The 16,820-nt window shown below is 41.9% G+C and overlaps 1 protein-coding gene across 1 annotated transcript in view; it reads left to right on the top strand.

Annotated features, from left to right (window-relative positions):
- Window positions 1–2,789: 2,789 nt before the first annotated feature.
- agps (alkylglycerone phosphate synthase) overlaps window positions 2,790–16,820 on the top strand; it is a 35,511-nt gene continuing 21,480 nt past the window's right edge. Inside the window, exons 1-10 of the mRNA XM_050048986.1 lie at window positions 2,790–3,030; window positions 6,505–6,594; window positions 8,025–8,115; window positions 8,215–8,335; window positions 8,478–8,552; window positions 9,572–9,643; window positions 10,428–10,507; window positions 12,639–12,719; window positions 13,846–13,971; window positions 14,212–14,320. Of these exons, the coding sequence (XP_049904943.1) occupies window positions 2,843–3,030; window positions 6,505–6,594; window positions 8,025–8,115; window positions 8,215–8,335; window positions 8,478–8,552; window positions 9,572–9,643; window positions 10,428–10,507; window positions 12,639–12,719; window positions 13,846–13,971; window positions 14,212–14,320 (1,033 nt within the window). The 5' untranslated portion in view covers window positions 2,790–2,842. The remainder of the gene's footprint in view (window positions 3,031–6,504; window positions 6,595–8,024; window positions 8,116–8,214; window positions 8,336–8,477; window positions 8,553–9,571; window positions 9,644–10,427; window positions 10,508–12,638; window positions 12,720–13,845; window positions 13,972–14,211; window positions 14,321–16,820) is intronic.

Below are 16,820 nucleotides of genomic sequence, written 5' to 3'. Positions count from 1 at the left end.
ATTACACTAAAAAAGCCTATTTTTTTTTCACTCCCCCCTCTCATGCGCGCTCATGAACACGCGTTCACGTTTGGCAGCTCCACGTCGACATTCTTCCAGCTGCATATAGTGAACTGCACAGGACTGGGGGAAGAAAAGGTAAAAGCGGCGGCGGCCACCTTACGATTGGAGCGCTGCAAGTCCGCAGACGGACACCGACCGCAGTGAAAACAGACGTTTGCACTGTGAATCCAGCCGTGGCCTGCAATATCTCCAGATCGCTTTCTGCTTTTGCATTTTATCATCAAGACTACTTGCCCCTCGTGTTGGATTGCAGCTGGTCCCTTGCGTCTACCTATATCAGGTACGGTATGACTTGCAGAACTTCATCACAGCAGTTCATGTCTATATTATTGCCAAGATAATGATCGAGGTGTGACACTGTTTGTTTTCTTGCATTATTTTTGCACTTCTAAAGTTGCTGTCACTTGACTGCTGTGGAAGTGGCAAGTGCCCAAAGTGCCTTCAAACTGACAGAACTTAATACTCCTGGAGCTCAGCTGGCCTTCTGCACTTTCCTCATTGCTATCATATCTTTCTACATAGTTAGGCGAATAGCTCATTTCTCCAGGGCCTGCTCAGTCCAGAAAGTTGTTAAAGCTCAACAGGTAGAATCAATGACACACTAGCACCGGAGTGAAATAATGGAGTCAAAGATAGCACCAAAACTGGAAACTTCAAACAGCCATTAGAGGCTGTCTCATGTGTTAACTTTACAACCAACCAGATGGTCAAGATTAAAGAGGTAAGTAAGTACATTTTAGGATCCTTTTCGGTGGGACCTACCACAGGATCAACTATTGCACGTGGCCTACTGATATATAGCCATTTAATCATTTCTGTATAGAACTGACAATGTGTAAAACGACTCCATCTGGCCTGCTTTACCTGTCTTACTCTAGGGAGGACCCACCACACAGCAAGTCTTGCTGTAGGCCCAGTCCTCAAGGCATTCAAGTCTTAACTGCTCCTCGCTCTCTACGCTTACACAAATAACACCAGCTATTCTCTGTTTGAGATGTTTCAGTCGTCAGTGCAGTGGAAAACCAGATAATCAAAGTGGATGTCCTGTTTTCCTTGCTTTTTGTGCCTCACTACAGGTTAAAGGAGCACCCAGTCGTGAGGAGGACAGGGCTCTGCACAAGGACAAACCTATGAGGTGGCACTGTGGCTTTCCAAATAAAGTTCTGTGATACACTTAGACTCTAATTGCTTGCAGTCAGTGCATTACAGAACTTTGTTTTGGGAGTTAATACTTGAACCTGTGGGAAATAAACCTTCAAACGTCTGGATATTTAAGTTGGCAGCACGGTGTAATATTCATGTCTTTTGCTCTCAAATAAAGTTTCTCTTTGTTTCAAGCATTTCTCACAGCCTCTGTCTCTTTTTAAAGACAATTCACCCAAGGTTAAATTGTATGCTAAAGTAGCAGTGCAGTCGTTTGTCATTTACGTGCTCTAACTTTGTGTTAAATCATTACTTAAAGAGCACTGCTGTGTGCCATATGGAAACAGCAGTCAGGTGAGCGAGCGGAGGTGAGGCCGGGAGGTAAACAGTGAAGTCACAGTGTTTCAGGTTACTCTCAGTTTTTAAAAACATGTCACAAATGTTACACGAGGACTCTTGACACTATAATGATGCTGTTTTAATAAGTGCAAATCATCATTTCTTTAAGATGTGGAAGACTATGCAATTAAAAATGATTAGCCTCACACTATAGATTTATCATCTCAGGTTGAAGTTGCCAGTTTCAGTGAAATATAAAATATATACTGTAGCTGTAGACAATCCAAGATTTATCTCACAGCTTTGAGTAACTTTTCCACTTTTGCTCCACTGTTTCACTTTCTTTCATTATTCTGAGCCAAGCCAAGCTGGTGTTACTTTCCACTACCTAATTTTACACAAGCATAACTTTTGACCTTGTAAACTGTTGATAAAATCATGTTTTGTTTTCATATACTGTTGATTTATTCACTCCCAAAACGACTTCCTGTCGTCTTTAATATTAAAAGTAGTAACACTGGAGGGCCTGAATTAATTTTGTTATCTCTTTAACTATGCAACTGTCTTTTATAACTATACAAAGTGACTAAATTCCTGCCTGAGCAGTCAATGGACCATATGCAACCAGTCGTATATTGCAAAGCATGCTGGGAAATACGTAAAATGGTGCGTTCACGTGCATAATGAAGAGTGGCAGTTGTGTAACAGTGTAATTATCTGGTGTGACGTTTGAAAACAGAGAGAGTGAAAATATACAGTACGATTATTATCCCAAGGTGTCATATTCGTGTTGCTTGTTTTGTCTGCAGTTCAAAACCCAAATATACAGTTTACTATTATGCAAGGCAAAGAAAACCAGCAGATCCTCATAGTTGAGAGGTTAGGACAGGCAATGTGGGAGCATGTTTGGTGTTTCAAATGGCAATTATTCGACTATTACAGTAGGCTAGTTTCAGATTAATTTTCTTTGGTGTTATTGTTTCCTTCCCAATCTGAACCAATGCCTGATAGCAATTGAACATGCCACAAAGTAAGTGTAAAAAAGATGTATAATAATATGGTATTATCTTACAATTATGTTTAAGTGTTTCCTATGCTTTCTTTCCGACTGCCAAACGTGGCAAGAGAAATTAGGCTCAAATTTTTCCAACTGCAAGGCATTTATCACTATTCGGGTCATTCATATGGAGCGAGTGTGATATTTCCGACGGTCAGGGAACGCGGCGCACTTTCCCTGCGCTGACCTCTGACAGCCGCTCATGGATCCGCTCCCTCCCTTCACAAACACGGAAGCAGCATGGCGTCCAACAGCAGCGGCGGCGGCAGCTCCGACAGGCAACGGATTGCACAGCAAAGACTGAGAATAATCGCCGGGCATTTACAAGGACCGGCGGACGGCGACTCCACCATCCTAGCCGCGGAGTGCAAAGCCCAGGCCGGCAAGACACACGTCTCCAGTGAGAGGAAGACGGTGCCGAGGAGGAGGTACAAGGCTGTGATGGAGCGGTGGACAGGGGTCCATCCTGTGTGGCTGTAGCTCGTTATTAAGTCAAACATAACGGGGCTGTCGGGTAAACGACAATTAAGTGGACAACATGCACTGACAGACCGGCTTCCCTCTCTCCTCAAAGCGTTTACAACGTACGGGGACATGGCTAAAGCTGTTTTAAATTAGCTTGCTAGCTAACGTTACTTGGCGTCAGAGTGGGCATTCATTTGCTACGGAGTGGGTGCGGCTAGGTTTACTCTCTGGAGTTTAACGTTGTTGTGGTCGACTTTCCTAAAGTTGGTTAGCTTTAGCTTGTTGTGTGGTTTATAAAAGGTAGTTTAATTTGAGGTAAGGTAGTTTTTAAGTGTCAGAGAGGTTGTAAAAGCTGAAGAGAAGTGTTAACGTATAGGCTAATGTGACATTTACGGACGCCATAGATAAATAACAGCCGTTGAGTACAAGCGGTTAAATAACCGTTAGTGTAACCGTTACTGCTACGTAGTTTGATTAATCGACTTTGCCATTCATTTACTGTACATGTAGCCTACTGTATGTGATTCATTTCAACTGCTGCAAGTACTCTTTATTTGTGTAAACATATTAGTAGAAGAAACATTAATAAGGTTCCTATACGTTTAAAACTTTACCAAACTAACCCTAAAAATATAGGACACCTTAGAAATACATAATCATTCATTACAGTAAGACAAGAGGCTGTAGTGAAACTTCTCTGTCTCTTGTCTCCTGTCTTTCCATCTGATTGGCCAGGACAAGTGGTGGTCTGACTTTCAACCTATAGGCAGCTCGGCTCCGTTTGAGGAAACACCATCACACTGTGCTGACATCTAGTGTCAGTCTGAGATAACAGCTGCAGCTCAGGGTAAAACAAAAATCAACAATCAGAAAGTATGAGCATTTGGCCTTGTGGAAATTATCACGTCCTGTTCTGGTCAATATGACACTGGGATGATACAATGAAATATTATGTCTTGCAGCCCCTGTGTGATGCTGAGCTTTAGTCCTGTGATTTTAGTGCTTGCAAGGTTAAACAGTGCGTGGGTTTGTCCCTCAGTATCATCCTACGTAGTAGCATAGTAACAGAATTACATAGGATATCAGTAAAGAGCAAACTTTCTAACAGGAACTGCACCACAGTGTGAAGTTCAGGTACTCCTCCCTGCCTATTGTTCAATCGCACATACCTTAACCAGATGCCACGCTGTAATTCCCTATAGTCACTTTTTGTTTAAAGAAGTGCCAAGAGACTTCCTCTGTTCAGACTTTCAGCCGCAGTCTTACAGTCTTGACATTCTCGTTGCTACCTTTCTGGTAGGGCTAGTTAGGAGATTAGTGGTTTAAGGCGAAAATCCTGACTTGCAGGTTGCGTGGTGTCTCAGCTCCACCTAGCTAAAACAAATGTAGGTTAATATAACAGCCCCACAGTATTTCCCTCCTTCATGATGTTCAGTTTTGTTGTTAAAATTGTTTTATAGACATGCTGATTCATTTTAGGTATATTTCAAGGCTGTAGTTTGAGGTGCTGTTGAGTAGGTATTTCTGGTATTTGTCTGTTGTAGTCATACATATGCACATTAATTAAAGATATGGACAGTCCCATAACCTCATTTCTGCACATAGTTTTAGACTGATTGCGTTAACCACAACTTTTATCTGTTCTTATACTAAAGAAACATCATTCTTCATGCAAAATAGTGTTAAAGGATATTTTATTCCAACATTTCTGAGATCAGTTTTGTTCTCTTTTCTTGTCTTTATATCCAATATACTGTATGTCTAGTTAAGGCATGTCAAGACAATTTTATTTATATAAAGTCAAAAATTACTAATCAGAAATTTGCCGCAAATGGCTTAAATCAAGGACTCCTAAATTGATACACATTAGGCCATGGACCCCCATCTGAAAAGATATTTTGGTTGATAGACATGATTAAGACCAGACGTTGTCAACTATGGTTGAGAGGATAACGTGGAGGAAGTGAAACCTATGGTCAGAAAGTCAACCTCCTGACTCTTACTCACCCTGACCTCACTTCTATAGTGAATTACATAGTAGAAGAAACTATTTCCACTTCTTCTGGGGTTCCCCTGGAATACCATTAAGGACCCCTGGGGGTTCCCGGACACCTGGTCGTGGTCCACTGCTCTGTGAAAGAAAAAACTTGAGATGCAGGCAGGCGCTAGTTTATATTATCAAAACAATATCATTAAGAGTTACTATTGTGCCTTCAAACATGACCTTGCTTATAGTTTTAAATTGTCTGTATGTAACTGTAGCGTGTACTCACTGACCTTGCCACACGCTTGCCCCATTTATTGATATATTTTTATTCAGTACATTCAGGCACCATGACAGCATATCAATGATGGCGAGGATTCATTAGAGTCTGACTCAGTGTGTCACTCCCATTTTCACTCTCACTCTTAATTTATCGGAAACTCAATTTTGGCAGGTATTAATCTCAATTATGGCTTTTACTCCACTGTGTTAGCATCCCATCCCAAGTGACCCATGAGTTATGGTTGCTCTGTGAGCGGTACAGCACACGCGCTCTGCACAGTAGTGGAGCATCGACAGTGTAGCAGTGTGGCAGGTGATTATAATGGGATGTCCCTCAACAATAATAGCGTAGTAGCATTTGTTTCCATGTCGTAAGTGGCTATGGTTGTACTCTAATATGGTTGGTGATTCCACAACAAAGGATGGACAGTATGGCTGATGCTTAGGTGCTGATGATTTGGCTATATATACTAAATAATTAGCTGAAGCTTGATAGTCCTGCACACACCTTTGGACCTAATCATAAAAACCGAGCAGTATTGAAAGTAGCCATGGATAAGCATGTCTACCAGGTGCCATAAATGTAAAATATTTTAATGTGTTGGATGGAAATGGCTGACAGTACAGCGGGAGTGTCTACTAGCTTCCCCTGTTGATGGATATGCTATTTGAATGTGTCACTTCTGCCTCTGCATTACAATGTCAACCAGCTGCGTGTTTGCATGCCTGCGTGCAGATCGTTGCATAGTTGTAGGCACCCGGGGAATATCGTAGGTGTGCCTGTCTGCACCCTCCCATATTGTAAATTTGCCAACTGATAGCCAGCCCCACCCTTGATGAATGCGAAGGCTGTGAATGGCTGAATAAAATAAGGGAACATTGATGTTTTCCCTCAGTGAAATGCTAGATGTCTGGGTGTGAAAATTTCAGTATGAAGTATCATATTATCAGCAAGGACTCTTTGTCTTGGGGAAATTGCCCATGCCAAGCAAGCATCAGCCCAGAGGGAATAGGGTGGCAAATTAAGAATATACCAAGCCACCTTCACACTTGAATCACATTCACCCGTGTTCTTTAACTTTATTTGATGGTATTTTACATTGTGCATTAGCTTCAGTGTAAGGTGTGTGAGTTGTAAGCTTAACCTCTGCCAATATTTGTTTTTCCGCAGGCAGGAGATTATGAAATGGAACGGCTGGGGATACAGCGATTCAAGATTTCTCTTCAACAAGAAAGGTCAAGCAGAATTTACTGGCAAAAGGTAACGCAGAATGTCACATCACCACTCTTACATATACAAAAATGCTTATTCTTGGGTGCCTCAGTCACCCCCTGGGTAGAAGCTAAGTCCTTAGTGCAGCCCGGGTTCAAGTCCGGCTATGAGTCTTTGAAGCATGTTATCCCCTCCTGCTTTTCCTCTCTATTGAAACAAAGCAGAAATGCTGTAAAAATAATCTTTAAAGATTATCTGTTGAGGATTGAGAGAAATCAGTCAGTTCGAGGTCTCATTCACAGCCTCTAATCTTGTGTTAGTACAGCCAGTGCGTCTACCTCCATTCATTCATTCATTCATTCATTAGGGTAACTTAAGGCTGGAGTTCTGCATTGATCATTTTCACAGCCCATACTGTGTGCCTCTGAAATTAGCTGCTGTCCCCTTCCTACACTCACAGCAATGTGGTGCTACTGCCACCTAGTGGCTGGCATTTGAAGTGTTCATTGTCATCTGAGAAGGTCACTGGTTGTGATTGTCAGCTCTCCCAAACTCTGTTGCTCATTAACAGAAACCGCTTTCCAAATCTGTTCAAAAATGGAGCGTATTATGTCTGTAATTATTGATGTGTCTCTGTGGAGTTGTGGGTAAACACAGTAAATCACTGACTGAATCAGTGAATCACTGAAAAGAAAGAATTAGTTTGAATGTCTGAGGGAAACAAAGCCATTTGTCTCTCAGTCTTACTGAATGTGGCTTCAGTTTACAACAGCACCTTTATCCATGTCTCCCATGACAAGAGCAGAGGTATAGACGAGCCCCGTGATTGTAATCATGACATATGACTTTGGAAGAGACGGCCGCTCTTGTCAGATTGTAAACACAGAGAACTGGCACATTGTGCATGAGGATGTATTTTGAGTAATGAGCCGAGCTGAACAGGATGTTGCGCAGCAAATGGTTTCCTCCTGTGCAAGCAGTTGCCACAAACTGCTCTGTGCCCTCTCGACTGAAAAGCTACCTGGGCGGCGTTACAGTAACCGAGGCTGGGGCGCTGTTGAATGAATGTCAAAGACGGTATTCTCCTCCTCCGCGCTCGCTGTGACAGAGGCTTTTTCATTATAGAGTGTGTTTCATGGTCTCTTGGACAAAGGCGCGCCACAGTCCCCTGATGGGCTGGCCCGGGCTGTGCCAGCAGCTCAATTATGCAGGGGATGGCGAGGGCGATCACACGGACAGCACTGTCACTGCTGCTCTGCTTGCCTAATAACCTCATTGGACTCAAACCTAACACTCTATTCTTATTAGACACAGGCCTGGTTTTCCAAATGAATAAGCCCAGTCAGGCATTTAGATGTTTTCAGTTGAGGGCTTTGACTTCAACAACAGGAAATCACTAATACATGAGTTATAGTTGATTTTTTTTGTGTTTGTGTAACTGGTTGTTCACATAATCTGTCTTCCTTCACACAATCCAGGTATAGACTGAGTGGTATGATCATCCCTGCTCTGAAAGACTGGTTTGAAGGCACATTTGGAGCCAATTTGCAGCATAAATCTCCAGCAGCAGTGAGTGTCATTCATATTTATTCATTGTGCCTTCACTGAATGGTGAAAAAGAGTACTTAGTCACAGTTACAAAAACCACAATGGCTTGTTTTGTTTCAGCCCATCCTGACTAGCAGTGCTGTACAGCCTCCCACTCTTAACGAGGCCTTCGTGGAGGATGTGAAATCCACAGGTATTCCCTTCTCTCATGACGCAGAGGACCGGGTGTTTCGCGCCCACGGTAAGGCATACTGGGAGGAAACTTCTCCTGAATTACATCACCTACTTTTAATGCTTGTAAACCACAATCAGCATATCTAGCATCAGTGTTTTTATTAGTGATGATCATGGGCTTGTCCTCTCATCCCTGTGTTTTCTTCCAGGCCATTGCTTACACGAGATCTTTGCTCTGCGAGAGGGGAAAGTTGGGCGTGTTCCAGATATGGTGGTATGGCCAAGTGAGTTCAGAAGCTGTGTCATGTCTGTGTTTTTATCCGTCTGTTCTCCTCCTCCCACGTAGATATCCCCCCTACTGGCTTAGGTGATTTAAAGGGTTAATCTCTGCAGAGGCTGGGATATTAATATGTATGAGTGGAGGCTTAATAAGAAGCGTCAGGGGGAGGACGGTTGACACCCAATACTCCACGGTCTGGCCCTGCACAGTACACCCATGAATTATGATTCCGAGATTGGTTTTCTGTTGTTATGGCTGGCACTATTTTATCATGCAAATGAGTGTTGACTAATGGTTGAAACTTGATTAGCACCCTCCCAAATGGGCAGCAAATCACCAAGCAACTGTTGGCATCGTTTCATCCTCGCCAGCACCAAATTTAAATCTAACCAACCCCACAAACACACTCTCATTTGCAATGTATCTAACAGATAGTTTAACCTGTAATTTGCATTCCTCAGTAGTCCCTCCAAGTCAAGCTGTGTATTTTAAGTGGCGGTTTAGTTCGTTGAACTGTAATCCGTGGGCAGAAGCTGTGTGTTTAATTGGATGGCAAAATGCACCAGAACGCAGGCATTTCTCACCGCCTCTAAAAGCACTTGAGGCCAGTCGAGCACATCCACGTAGGTGGGTATTGCCACTCTTCCCACTCGCTCACCACTCCAGCGTGAATGGATGTGAGCACCGTGATTGGCTAAAACGCATTTGTATTGATCCGGCACAGCCCACCCTAGAGAGCGCAGCTTCATGCAGTCTGACTCCGCCTGAGGAAAGCCCCAGGCAAATCACAACTATCAGGCAAATCAAAATGTCCCCCAGCTCTAATGGCTCAGGCCATATACATTTATTTATTGTCTCCTGTATACACACAGAGCTGTGTGCCATTTTTTATATCCTTTACAATGTGTCCACTCTGGCTATTATGTAAACACATAATTTATGAATGTAATAGAGGACGGTAAATGAAAACATTTTCTTTATGGTGGCCACTAATTTCTAAAATGATATTCTGTGTCTTTGCAGACTGCCACAATGATGTCGTGAAAATTGTGGAACTGGCGTGCAAACATAATGTTTGTTTGATACCATATGGAGGTGAGTCGTGAAATAAATGGCACTAATCAGCATAATTAGCTGTCATGTACTGTACGTACACACCACTAGATATATATTTATATTTAATATACTTCATTATTTACTCCCATGTGTTTTTTTATTAATGAAGCCACGTAATCTATGAATTAACCTGGTAAATAAGATGCTGACAGTGCAGTGGACATTTTGCGGTGTGTGTTTTGTACTAGACCAACAGAAGAAAGAGTAATAGCCATTCCACTGGGCCACCAGTCTAACCATGTGATGTAATTACAACATCTCTGGTTCACTTTCAGGCTCTCTACCCCTCTTGTCTCCTGTCACTCACCACTGTTAACTATTTCAAGATGGCAAAATGGCTGAAATAAATGTTTCATAGTATTACAGTAGTGTAACAACACATTCACGAGATTGATGTTATTAAAGTCAGTCACACGTTTATACAGTTATATCCTGAAGGCTCCAGTCGTTTTAGATGGAGGATGGGTTATTTACATTGTGCAAACTTAGCTCTCTTTTTTAAACTGTATTTTGCATACCTGTCACTGTGATCATTTTAACACAGCGCAGTGCCACGTCCACATTGCTGTCTGAAATTTGAAAAAGTCTGACTCATAAAAAGCTTTTAATACCTTTCTTTGAGAAATATAAACACTTTTTGCATTTAATATTTGATACCATTGTGTTAAAACTATAAAACCAGGAAAGTGTCTGTATGATAACATCCTCCATTTGAAGCCGTCTCTTCTTTAACTCCTTATAATTGTTGTTTTTCCTCTTCCAGGAGGGACCAGTGTCTCTAGTGCCCTGGAGTGCCCCCCAGAGGAAACTCGCTCCATTGTCTCTCTGGATACCTCTCAGATGGTACGTAAGCACCTGTGTATGTAAGTATCAGAGGAGTTGATCTGCACCACCGACAAGATTCACTGAAATCAAATGAAATATTGTCTGATACAAAATTATAGTATTTGTTGTACACTATTGGCACTACTTATGCTTTTGATAGGTAGAGCACAGGAAAGTAAGGGTCTCAACCTGTGTCTCTAATTCAAACAGCTGCTATTGTGTTATGGAACAATAGTATTTATCGGCACCATACTGAAAGAAAAAAAAAAAAGAAGAAGCAATTTTAGAATCTATGTTGGCATTTTGATTTTTACTTTCATTCACCACTTTGCCATTTTTCCAGAAGGAATGTACTACATACTCTGGATAATGTTAAAAATAATAAATGATTTAGTCAATTAAGAGAAATGTATAATTTTAAAATTATTTATCAAGCAAAAACATTTTCTGGTTCTGCCTTGAAAGGCAGGATGTGAGGATTTGCAACATTTTATGTGTTATATATTAAGGTAAATTTAATACATTTGGATTTAAGATTGTCAGATAAAACAAAGCAATCTAAATTTGGGATTTCCCTGACAAATAATTTCTCTGATGTTAAAAAGAAAGGTTACACTTAGACCAGTTGACTCATCTAAAAGTTAGAAAACACAAGAGCAAGGTTAAACATTTTCTGAAAATCTTGCATATATTAAAAGAGCCATTTGCAAATCTTTAATCACAGTTTTCAATAACCAAATCATGTTTAAAATGCCACTGAAATGTGTGTCACTTTGTACTGTGCATTATGAGCATCCTACAAAACATAACTACTCACTAATTAATATTTAACAAACACACACAGTAACTCTCGCATGCATGTTTGTGCAAAAATTGACATACAAACATACATCTAGGTGTCCCAGAATCTCCATTGTCCCCAAAAGGATCTTTTCTTGTTTAGCAAGAAGACCTTGCGTGAGGCTCGGACATACCGTTTGAGTTAAACATCCACAGACAGCTGCAGACTTGTACGCTGGTCTCACATGTAGATCCAAGTTCCTCTTGTTTTCCATTGGGTATCTTAACATGAAGAAGTTTAACCAGTATTTCTGGTGCCAGCTAGCGAGGGTAGCAACGTTTGTGGCCTACTTGCCTGCATCTCTAATCTGAATATATCCCATAGGGCACTGACTGCATCTCTAATCTGAATATATCCCATAGGGCACTGAGAAGCTGTTTTTTTTTTTTTTTTTTTTTACTTCACTAAAGAAAATAAACATTTATTGCAGCCATGGTTAAAATTAGCGTGTTTGTTGTGTGCACATGATACACTGCTTAATTCTGGTTTTTAAGATGATAAATGTGGTACCAGAGCACCAGCCATTTATTTGACTGGAAACCCAAGAACCTCACCATGAACACGATGATGTTTCATTGGATATGATATAAAACGGTGAATATTGTCCCCAGTACAGTACAGCCCTTTGATCCAGGCTCACACAGAGGTGATATATAAGCTGTCCGGATGCTGCTAGCCTAGCACTCATTGATTTTGGTGCCACAGACACCAGTGACCAGTGTTCTGTGTCAGGGGTCAGAGGTGAGGTGGCTCCAATGGAAGCACATGAAAGGAGCAGTGTGGTCGGAACATAAAGTTTATTACCTCTGGAGAATAATTGATGGCAGGTGTGAAATGACCTCCTGCAGGTAAGGGTAGGCCACGTGCCCAGCGGCCCAAATAAGAGGCATATATTTGGAATTAGATGTTAAATTGAGTTTAACCTTGAGGAAACTGTCTCCGTCCCGCAGCCCCTCTGCACTCATTTATCCTCAGACATGTGACCGTCAGGCTAGAAGGACATGCCGGTGCAGAACTTAAAAAAGTATTGCAGGCAAACTGTCAAGGGACTGTCTCCATGGACTGCTGTCGAGGGCATTGTTTGTGTCCGAGCCTGAGATATTTCAAGTCAACATAACGTATGTAGGCAGTTTTAGAGTTCAGATGACAGACACGGTGACACACAACATTTTGCATTACAAGTTTGTAACCTACACAAATGGCGGTGCGTGTGTTTTCGTTTGAGACAAGCAAACAGCATTAGAGAGTATTTGTGTTGCATTGTGTTTTATGACCTCCTCAGTCATGTTGCTTGTTTTTCATTTACAGAATCGCATCCTGTGGATTGACGAGAAAAATTTAACTGCCCATGCGGAAGCTGGCATCGTCGGTCAGGACTTGGAGAGATTGGTAAGCACTGCTCATCCATCCATGTTCGTCCAGCGAAAGAGCTTACATCGCCGTAAAACGCCGTGCCAACAATCAAGCTGCGTGACCATTCACACGCGGGTCGCCCCACGCTCAGTCACCTTGGTACTCTTTGCTCAGTAGATGGAGCGGTGTTTAGGAAGGAGTTTGAGACGGGAGCAGAGTGCTGAAGGGGAGAGATTAGAGAGTGAGGCGGCGGTCATGAGCAGATGGCACCATCAAGCTAATTCAGAAAAATGGAGAAGGAGCGGGCATTTGATGTAGAGGAATGCGTGAGCTGCATCTAAAGCAGACTCCACCTCTGCATTTAGACCGGGCCATTTTGATGGAGCAGATGGGTCTGCAGTATAAACTGCCTTCCAGGGGAGTGCTGTGATAAAACAAGGCCTGACTTAACCCCCATCTTGTGCTTCGGGTGGGGGTTGTTGTTGTTGTACTTTAAGGTCCTTATTGTTATTATTACTATTAAATGCTCCGCCTAAAGATGCAGTCTCTTACAGGTTGGGCTGCCTTGAGGAGAAAGTGTTAGTTCCTGATGACTAACGCATTCTCCTCATAGCTGTAGGGATGTTGGTGCATCTGATGAAGGTTGCTCAAAGGTTTTTTTGTGTGTGTGTGTGTGTGTGTGTGTGTGTGTGTGTCATACTGTCATATTCATATTGTTATACTAGGAAGTCACTTACAGTATTTTGTGGATTGGGTGGAGCTGATTTTGCAGCAGTCTTGCATCATGAATGTCTGAAACACAGTTTCTGTATTTGTAGTTTTACTATTTTTAATAAAAAGGCCTTAACATGTCACCTGGCACAGTGCAGCTATTATTTTCCACATAACATCAGTGATCCAGTCAAGCAGTGGAATTTGGCCCTGCCCAGATAATGCGCTGATCTCTGTGTTCAGTCTTTTCGTGCTCTTTCCGCTTGGTTTATTTTAGGCCGTTGTAAAAATGTATGATGCCATAAAACCAGAGTTTTAGCACTGCAATTATATTTGTTTTCCTTTGCTTGCTCGTTCTTTTTTGCTTGTTATTAAGACATTCTTGTGGGTTTACAACGTCATTGTTTTCCAAACAATTTTAACTCGTTTGTTTTTCATTTTTTTGTCACAGCTTAATGAGAGCGGCTACTGTACGGGGCACGAGCCTGACTCCATGGAGTTCAGCTCCCTGGGGGGCTGGGTAGCAACCAGAGCGTCGGGAATGAAGAAGAATATCTACGGCAACATTGAGGACCTGGTGAGCCGCCCGCCCTCCCCTTTACCTTCCTGCTCGTGTTTGTTCCAAAGGATGACAGTCAGCACACAGCTGTTCCTGCACAGTAATTATGAAGGGAATTATTAGCAGCAGTTTTGTGGACTTTACCCTCACCTCTAAAATGCAGTGGTCACAGTATCAGTTATGAAATGTGTTCACTTATGGCGTTTGCTAGTGTATATTTTCGTTTCTAAAAAGTGTTTGTTGTGTTGCTGTTTTTAGGTCATCCATGTAAAGATGGTGACCCCACAAGGGGTAATTGAAAAGAGCTGTCAGGGCCCACGCATGTCCACGGGGCCGGATGTTCACCACTTCATCATGGGCTCAGAAGGTTTGCTCCCTTTCTCGTGTGATTTCCGTACAGCAGGGCACGTGTGTGAGCTTGTGTCAATGTGGGATTTGTGTGCATGTCTGCGAGTCTTAGTGATAAAACAGTAACATCAGGATGGTTCTCATGCTCTCGGCTTCTTACACATTAACCAGCTTCGGTGGAAAAGTGATCTGGAGGGGTGTTAGTTAGGAACCAGCAAGTGTCCTCCCCACCCCATCTGCAGTGCCCTGTCCTTGTGAACGCCCACAGAGAATACTGCCATATGCCAGGTTCCCCCTACATAATGAGGAGGTTCAGAGACTCTTGGCATCGCTATGTTAAACAGCTGTGGATGCAAACTTTATATTCGCCCTACAAAGCTCAGCAATCTGCTCCCTGACTGGGCTGGGATCACTGCAGAAATCAACATTTGTACTCATTAGGAGGGATTTCAATACCAAGAGCACACCTTTATATATGAGATTAAAATCAAATATGTTCAAAAATATAGTCACAGGGGGAAATGTTTCAACATTATTAAAGTATTATTACTAGTTAGTATAATGGATAACTGTTGCCAGTCTGAGTGATTAATGCTCTGCAACAGTTTTTAAGTAGAATTTTGATTTTAATTTCTTAATTACCAATAATACATTTTTGAAAGTTATATCTTGACTGTGCAGGTTAACCCTGACTTGTACTAATGTATAAGATGGCCACATTCAGGCTTTATGATTAGTTATGTTTGTAATCTGTTAATTTAAAGCAGCTGTGCAGAACTTTACGTTTTCGTTGATTATAGTGCTCCCTTTGGTCAAAGCGGTATGACACCCACAGCCTGGTGGTGTAAAATCTCGACTGCAACCGGCAATTACCGCATGCATTTGTTTTGGAGAGCGAGAGGAAAATCATAAATGTTCTGGTGAAGCTCTGAATTTCTTATAAACTGAGGACAACTGCCTGCTGTGTATTTGTGTTCATGGTCACAGTCACAGATAATTTTGTGGCGTTTGTTGTAATGTTACTAGACAAAAGCGGTTCACATCAGCTAACGTTACATTTAGCTTGCTTATAACTTCCATGTCGTCGTATATTGAAGTGAAACAACGTCTAACAACTTGCGGTATATTCTCTAAATAAAAACAAAAATTGCATACCTGTCAATTAGGAAAAGGGCCAACTCAGGATCAGTTATAAAACCTTTCAAATCTCTCAGCTCTCTCCACTTGGTGAATGCCCAACCGAGGTTTACACGCGTTTGGGCTCGAGCCCTATCACTGTCCCGTTTAGCCTTCTTCTGTTCTTTTTCTTTTAGATGGTGCTCCTTCTTTATCCGCCATGACATCGAAAGTACAACCAAGTCCTTATAGATACATCTGGTAAAACTGTTATGTGTTCAGCAATGCCCGTTGGGTACCGCTTACTCAAAGAACACTCTGTAAACACGGCTCTTCTTCTTTTAATTTATTGGTGGATCGCTAACAACTTCCAGGTGCATACCACCACCTACTGTACAAGAGTGTGCAACATCATGTCATTTAGCCTGTTTCTTAAATCCTACTCATGAACACGGCTTCTTCTTCTTCTGTGGTTTAATGGCTGCGGGGCGCTGCGGGCATGCAGACTTATTTCCGCCTCCGGGTGCCGTATTCTGGTTTGCTGACTTCTGCTGTGTCCGACCCGACCGAGGCTACACTAAATAGCCATATAGAGAAAGGCTTTTTTGTCGCTGTTGGGTTTAAATAAATATGCGGATCTTCAAGGGGGGGTGATACGAACTAGGGACAGTTTTATAAATGGTAGAAAGTTCCGCACAGCTGCTTTAAGATAGCCATGCATTTGACCTTGTTTTATTTCATACTTAAATTATTTAGTCTGTATAACTTGGTCAGAACTCAGTTAATGAAATTACAAATTGAATTTCATTATGCCTAAAAGATATTTTGCATAAGTTATATTGCCAGGGTTCAAATAATAATAATAGTAATAATTCATCTAGCATCGTGACATAAAACAGCGGTTTCTCAGTTAAAATAAAAAAAAAGATTCAATAGACAAGACAAGATAGACGCTGCTGTTGAGTTGCTCTAACTCAGTGTCCTCTAGATATTGCTCGACATCTTTGTTTGTTTTTTTACAATGTTCCGCTCCATTCTCAAAACCCCACAAAACAACTGTTGGCATGGCTACGCATCAGTGTGGACTTAAAATGACATTAGTTTCAGACAGATACGTTATTGTTGTCGTGATTGGTTCGGGAAAATCCAATCCCCCTCCCCCATGGCAGTCAGTCAGAGTGGACACAATGTCAGACTGAAGATGGAAATGGAGTGTAACGAGTTGAGACTTCGGTCCGATAACAGGCAGTAAGTTATAAACACTTGAGAGTTTATGAGGGTTATGTAGAGCGTGTGTAGTTTCCCTTAACCTTACTGCTCCAAAGGTCAAACATGCAGATTTGTGATTGCTGTAAACACAGAACACACATCAGGGCTCGTGTCAAGGGAGAGCCTGTGTAATT

The sequence above is a fragment of the Epinephelus moara genome, chromosome 7 (assembly GCF_006386435.1).
Source record: "Epinephelus moara isolate mb chromosome 7, YSFRI_EMoa_1.0, whole genome shotgun sequence".
Taxonomy (NCBI): domain Eukaryota; kingdom Metazoa; phylum Chordata; class Actinopteri; order Perciformes; family Serranidae; genus Epinephelus; species Epinephelus moara.
The sequence above is the reverse complement of the archived record's forward strand: the minus strand, read 5'-3'. Positions and strand labels throughout refer to the sequence as shown.